The following is a 7,726-nucleotide window of genomic DNA, read 5'->3' as shown; positions in this document are numbered from 1 at the left end:
GATTATATTTTATTTTATTTTTCAGTATCAAATGGTCAAAAAATGTTTACAGTTTAAATAAGAATTGATTTTTTTTTTACATTTTAGGCAAATTGATGCACTTTAAGTATTTTCTGTTACAGACTAAAAAACAATGTTAATAAAGTTATTCTTTGTTGTAAGTTGATCTATATTTCTTTCTTTTTTCTTTTCTTGTTTTCTTTAATGTTAATAAGGATACAATTTTATGCAGAGGTGTACTTATAACTATTTTATAGACAAATGATACTATTTACAGTCGCGGCGGAGAGTTTGGGGGTGCGAAATGTTTACTTCTTCCTAGGGGGGGCGTAACAGAAAATAATTGAGAAGCACTGCTCTACAGTATCAAACACTTGATGATGAGGCAGAGGCCAAGGAACATGATGACACACAGACAGGAGAAGTGAAGTGACAGGATGACCAGTATGTCCCCTAGCAGGCTGTTGTCCCTGGGTCGGGGCATGGGAGGGAGCGGTGGCATCTGGGGCATCTCGCAGTAGACCCCCGTCCAGCCCTGGTAGCACTGGCAAGTAAACTTGTGCTTCATGTCCAGGATGTCGTGGTTGTTAAGATGGCCGCTCACGTGGAAGCGGGGCCCCCGGGGGCCCAGGTTGCTGCGAATGTGGAAGAAGCGGGGGTTGAGGTGGAGGTAGGCCCCTGAGTCGAGGCTCTTCCTCACACACTTGCCGTTCTTCTTGCACAGGGCTTTGCTGCACAGCTTGGCGGCTGAGGTGACGTTGATGACATAGTGGCCTAAAGGGCCGTCAATGTACTTCTTCACGGTCAGGCAGTTTCTCTGGAGGTGCACATAGACAGGCAGAGGCACAAACACAATGTGATGCACAGCATAAATACACAGCATAAGTAAAGGTGTCTGTGAAAGTGTAACTAAAAATAGGCCTGCAGTTCACTGGAAATAATAGTTATGTTGAAAGAACCTTCCTTATGTCACCCACAGTATGTTTATTTACTTCATGCACTAACTATCCCTTGAATTTCTTCTCTTTTTTTCTCTCCATTTTATTTCCTCTAAAACTGGAATGGAGGGAATCAAGGCTTAAAATGTTTCATCTAGTACACAGGATGAGCTTGGTAAAAACATATCGGGTCAATTGCAACCAACAGGCAGAACTTAACGTGCAGCTGCGGGTTAGCGCTGGATTTCCTAAAACGCTACTAATGAGAGATTACATGCACCAGCGTGTTAAAACAAACTTGCTTGCAACCGAAACCCACAAGAATAAACCAGCAGATCAGTTGATCTCCCGTTGTTACTGTGTCAAACGAGTTAGATACCAGACAGCTTCGTCTAGGTTCACAACTCCTGGCCCCAATGAAATAGCAACCAATCATCGGTTGACAAAATTTCATGACCGCCACAGCCCTAATCAGGAACATTGAAAATAGCATGGCTGGTAATTCATCAAAAATAATTATTGTAAGAATATAGGCCCAGTGAATTATAAGAAACTTGAGTAAAGTAAACTTGAGTAGAGTATAATTCAGTACAGCACAGTAGAGTACAGTACAGTACAGAAGAATATAGTTCAGTACAGTACAGTAGAGTACAGTACAGTACAGTACAGTTGAGTACAGTACAGTAGAGTACTATACTGTACTGTACTCTACTGTACTCCACTGTACTCTACTGAACTATACTCTACTTTCCTGTACTGTACTGAACTGAACTATACTCTACTCGAGTTTACTGTACAGTATACAGAAAAGTACAATACAGTACATTATAGACTTCTATGTTTGGGTCACATATCATTTGTCTTTTGACATACATTCATTAGACTGTTATTTTATGAAAACATAGATTATATATATAATATGGTTTTGTTATATTTCAGTCTTCTGTGGTGTATATAAAGTGCAATATTGGGGTGCAAACTCAAAATTGAATACATTTCAACTCTATATCTGACATGGTACAGGTGTCTTCTTTTTTGTACCCGATGTGTGTGAGGTGTATACTTTTGTTTCAAAGTAGATTTGTTTAAGACTACCAAGAAACACTGTGTGACCCTGATTTATCCCAATGCAGTAAAAGGTTAAGAGTTTTATTAATAGATTAAATAAATTGGAAATTAAAAGTAAGTATACCATCACAAGCTTTACATTCATAAAATGTGTAGAGTTAATTGCCACAGTTGATTCTCTGTGGATAATGAGGACATACCTCATTTCAGTTGTACGGAAAGCTTGTTAAATAGTTAAATATGTGCTTAGTCTGCTCAAATATTAGGTTACATTTATTCCAAAGATAATACCCACCAAATAGTCTTGAAAATTTTTGTCAGCAACCAATACAAATCAAATCAATTGTTATTGGTCACATACACATATTTAGCAGATGTTATTGCAGGTGTAGCGAAATGCTTGCACAGTACAGTACAGTACAACCAGGACTTAAGCAACCGACATCAGCTTTAGGGAGCGATAATATGGTGGCCAATAATGGTTGCAATTGAGATCAGCTGTGTGGGTGATTTTAGCGCATATTGATCGTTTACTGAGAGATCACCTTGTGTTGAGATGGTGCTCAATGTTGGTTGCAATTTACCCATCTCCATTTGAATACAAGTAAGTGGAAAATGTCCTCCTTTAAAACCTTACCCCTGTCTATAATGCAGCAAAGTAATCCACATCTACATTTGATTTATAACTGACGAGCCTCTTGTAAACAGGATGCAAAGGGACCCACAAAATCACCATGTGTCCTTTTCCAACAAAGCACCACACCACTGTCTGTGTGATGTAAATCAGGCCTTCTTCAAGGCTCCTGTCCTGATCTCAAAACCACAGTGACTGTGCTGAAACATACTATTTCAGGAGACACTGAAAACTGGTAAGGAAGGGAAATCCACGTTCAAAGTGATGACGTGTCACGTCCTCTCAGTGTCTTATGGAACCATGTAGACACTCACAGCTTTTGCTTACTGCATGCAACAAGACATTATTATGTCATTTTAATGTAATGTTGAATGCTTCCTCAGAGCCGGGATTAATAAATAAAAACAATCATATTTCACATAGTTTTCTGTGTCATTTCTTTACCTGAGTTCGAGCATATTCTGAGGAGCCCCAAAGTACCACTCCTGATGCCCCAAGAGCTGCACTCTCTCCAATAGTGTGCACCAGGTCACTCTAGGAGAGACATAAGAAAATATGTAACACTCCAAACACAGTGTCCCCTCAGGTCAAAGTGAGGTCACTTGACCTGCTCCAGTGTTCAGTGTTCATTGGTACACTCTCATGTTTTACCTCTTGACTCCTGAACCTCAAAATAGAGATCATGGCCCAATCCAGAATCAGCCCTATATCACCTCTCTATAGGCACTTTTATACACCTGAAAGGTTAAAATACTGTAGGCAAGCAATATTCCACCCAGTTAATCAGAGGGCAAGGTGGAAATGCTGTAACTATCCAGTTCTTTTAGATCTACTCAAGTGCCTATAGGGGTTAGGGGCTAGGGGATGTTTCTGGACTGAGCCCATGTGTTGTAAATCAATGTGAGGTGTCATAGCTGAGACTGAGCATTCCACTCATCACTCTGTGACAGTTCCAGAAGCTTCTGGGAGATTAATAGCTTTTTATCCACGACAATGACTAGGGGGCAGAACATGGCGGGAGACAAGACAAGTGACTTGAGAGAAAAATGCAGAGGTTAGGTAGTTATCACAATGACTGAAAGGCAATCAAATGCTTGCAGGAATTACAGAAAGTACTTACTTTAATAATAATAAGCCATTTAGCAGACGCTTTTATCCAAAGCGACTTACAGTCATGTGTGCATAAATTTTTACGTATGGGTGGTCCCGGGGATCGAACCCACTACCCTGGCATTACAAGCACCATGCTCTACCAATTGAGCTACAGAGGACCATTTAAAAAATGTGTTGGAATATCCTAACACTATTATTTTCGCTCTTGAACCAACAGCAACAACAGTTATCAGTTTCCCAACATCACCAGTTATTAGTAATCCTTCTCACCTCTGAGAGGACCGTGAAGGTGTAGGCATAGAAGGGTCTAGAGTAGACAAACACAGGCAGTGTGAAGTCGGTGCGTGCGATGGAGGCAATCCTCATGGCCTCTTTGACACGGTAGTGGACGAATTTGACGGTGTTGGCCGAGGACTTGAGTTCGTAGTCTAGGTACACGGAGGGGTAGAGGGCTGTGCTCTCCCTCCAAAGCCACATCAGATGGTCATTACGGACGTGCTCCACGTTGGGGCATTCACCTGTGTAGCGATGCGGGTGCGTCTTGTAGCCATAGTTGTAGCAGTCGGGGAACAGGTAGAAGCCCCAGAGGCCGTCAGGTCGTCGACTTTCTGCCAACAGTAGAGTATTGTTCATAAAGGCCTGTCCGGCCCTCTCAAAGGCCTCCTTGGCCTCATTCTCCACCTTGCTCTCAGGCCAACCTGGATGGAGCTTCCGGATCTGCTCCTTGGACTTGTTGCGGTAGATGTCCTTCGAGCCCCAGTTGCGCACCCACTGGGGCCTCCAGTTCTCCCAGTCAATGACACCCAGGCCTCGGAAGTCCTTGTGGGGGATGAGCTTGTCGATGTCGGCCCTGGCCTTGCTCAGGTGCTTGGACAGGCTCTGGTTCTGGGGCAGGCCCCCATTGATGGGGTTCCCAGAGCTGGCATAGTAAGGGTAATAGCCCAGGTGGCTGTGGTAGAAGATGGTAACATTAGGCCCGCTAAGGGTCTCGTTGAGGTTGGCCACGATGTCAAAGACGCTGAGGTCCAGGTCCACCTTGAAACGAAGGCGGCAGGACTCTGTGGGGGCGTTCCACACTACGATAAAGGGCCGGTGAGGGATAAGAGGAGCCTGGGCCTGCTTCATCTGCTCACCACCGGCCCCTTCTCTGACCCCAACCCACAACACCACAACCAGCAGACAGCGGCCAATCAGCGCCATCGCCCTAGAGTCCACATGGATCAATTAGTCGTCCTATCCCAACATGAAAAGGAAAAAGAACAGGATAGAAATCACAACACTTTTTGAAAAAGTAAACACATCATGGGCTTCAATAGGCAGGGATAATCAGGGCTGGTGAAAGGACATGTGAGTGAGGGTCAATGAGATGCACTGCTCTAGATTCCACACACTGTACAATGCTCCTCTATTCTTCTCAGAGAAAGGTGCCATTTGACTGGATGTGCTCCTGTCAATATCTGTCAAGCTGCCGGAATTAGTTTGTCATATTTCCCTAACAAAGATGTATTGAGTTGGCCTTCGTTAATGTGACCACGATGGAGATATTTACATATCAGAGTGGGCCTTAATTATAACTGGTGTGTCTGTTGTTTTGACAATGATTCCCATCCAAACCCAGGGGCGCATGCACACACACCAACACACTCACTCTCTCTGTCTCTCACACACACACACACACACACACACACACACACATGCTCACTCTTTTCTAGAAAACGCTTTCTAGCTTCTTGTGTAAGATGCCCCCACATCTAATTGCAATTGGTGCCTTTTTCCAAGTCCAGGGAGAGAAACCATGACCCCACTCTCGGAATACATGGCCAATGAGGTTGTCTTCAAGAGAGACATGGAAAATCGGCCGTAACTTTCACCCACCACTTCTAGGAGAGCATCCTTGTATGTATACTGTATATGCAATAGGCACATTGTTTGGTGTAATGATAATAATCAAGATAGATTTCAGTATATTTTTGACCAGTATCTGATTCTGGGAGGTTTTCAAACCTGTCTAAAACCAGAAAGAACAATATGGTTGTTGTTGTTTTTGTTGTTTGTTGTTTGTTGTTCATTATGGGGGGCCAACAGCTGTGCGTTCCATAGAATTCATGAATATAAAGTTAACATTTGTAGTTATAACTGAAGAGGAAAAGGCTTTGGCTGCGAGTGCTGTGCATTGCTTTGTCGGTCAAACTATACAGTAATCCCTGCCCAAGACAAACAGTCCATGGTGAAGTCTCTCAGACCGTCCTTGAACCATAACTAGTCCCAGTGTCTCCAGGAACACCACTTGCCCTGGCCACTAAAAATACCCTCCAAAACACAATGTCTGAGCCCAAACAGACAAAAGACTCCACATTTGATGTCTAGTTTTTCCTCAAATAGACACAACTGAACTCAAACAGGAGCCAAATCTCCTGACTGGGCTGATTGACTCCAGATGAAGGTAGCAGCGGGGAACATTAAGAATGGAAGCTAACCCTTCTCTCAAACCTTCAATGAGCTGACAAGGCAATTATCCTAATCACTCAATCAGTCATTGTACAAACGTTATACTATAAATTATCCTATATTAGTGTTATTACTTAGTAATACTGACAGTTACGTCTTGTGTCATCGCTAGCTTTCAGTTCATAGAACTGTTCATCGAACTTTCATACTTTGACATATGAACTGTCATTTTGCTAACCATGCATTGTAATTCATCAAACATTTTCATTTCCTTCCCATAAAATGCTTGGAGCAGCTAAAATTAAATAAGTCCCTTGCCGCTAGTTTGTGGTAAGAAAAATAAATATATCTTTGGCATATCGGCGCCATGTGTGTGCAATTGGCACAAATATGTTGGTCATCCATATACAGAGTGTATAAAACATTAGGAACACCTTTCCATGACATAGATTGACCAGGTGATTGCAGGTGTAAGCTATGATCCCTTATTGATGTCAATTGTTAAATCCACTTCAATCAGTGTAGATGAAATGGAGGAAACCGGTTAAGAAGGATTTTTAAGCCTTGAGACAATTGAGACATGGATTGTGTGTGTGCCAAAATTGGAGTCAACATGGGCCAGCATCCCTGTGGAACGCTTTCAACACCTTGTAGAGTCCATGCCCTGACGAATTGAGGCTGTTCTGATCGCAAAAGGGGGTGCAACTCAATATTAGGAAGTTGGTGTCCCTAATGTTTTGTACACTCAGTGTATGTTGGTCTATATACCTATGGAGACCCAGTTCATATGTGTTTACAGTTTTCTTTAATCGCATTGGTACTATTTTCACAAGTATGTGGTATGTTTTCTAAACTCAGTACAAAACTCCAAACTGGTAACACTTGTAACACAGCCAGTCTTACATTCAAAACCTTTCATTGTTCATTCATTTTGTTTGTAGACATATTTCACCACAACCATTGATCCAAAATATAAGTTTACTGTGAAATATAATGAGTACATTCGTTTAATCACCAAAACACAACATAATGATATCTTCTCAATTTAGCTCTTTTAACCCTTAATACTCGTACCCATATACGGGTTGTAAATGGAAGATTTGGGCACCGATAAGCACCTAAATTGGAATGCAGTGGCTGTACAGTATCATGCTATAAATGACGTCAGATCTAAAGCTCTGCGCTTCACGCGACAAGTAGCTGCCAACATCCCTCCCGGTAATTGGTCAACTTTTGCTAATGCTTTGTTATCTGAGTGAGGGAAATGTACTCTATGTATTTTGAAAGATGTTGAGGATTATAATAAATACTGCTTTGATGTCATACAATCAAGCCAAATGTGCACTTCACATTTCCATATCATAAAACTCATGTCATAAACAATGTCAACATTTTTTAATAAGCCTTTGTTTGTCTAATGTGAAGAAAATTTGCAGCAGAACACGCACCTGAATGCACTCATGACTTATTTCTATGCTCACAAAAATGACTATCTGTTTCTCTGAATGACTTTGTGAAAGCATTG

The 7,726-nt window shown here is 42.0% G+C and overlaps 1 protein-coding gene across 1 annotated transcript; it reads right to left on the bottom strand.

Moving 5' to 3' along the window:
* Positions 1 to 358: 358 nt before the first annotated feature.
* LOC311135152 (hyaluronidase-like) lies at positions 359 to 4,953 on the bottom strand (the record flags this gene model as incomplete). The annotated part of the gene is made up of 3 exons (XM_084169050.1): positions 359 to 817; positions 3,085 to 3,174; positions 4,024 to 4,953. 3 exons carry the CDS (start codon positions 4,951 to 4,953, stop codon positions 359 to 361), a joined length of 1,479 nt encoding a protein of 492 aa, XP_084025176.1.
* Positions 4,954 to 7,726: the final 2,773 nt, after the last annotated feature.

Source organism: Coregonus lavaretus (genome assembly GCF_964263955.1).
Source record: "Coregonus lavaretus genome assembly, chromosome: 9".
Taxonomy (NCBI): Eukaryota; Metazoa; Chordata; class Actinopteri; order Salmoniformes; family Salmonidae; genus Coregonus; species Coregonus lavaretus.
The sequence above is the reverse complement of the archived record's forward strand: the minus strand, read 5'-3'. Positions and strand labels throughout refer to the sequence as shown.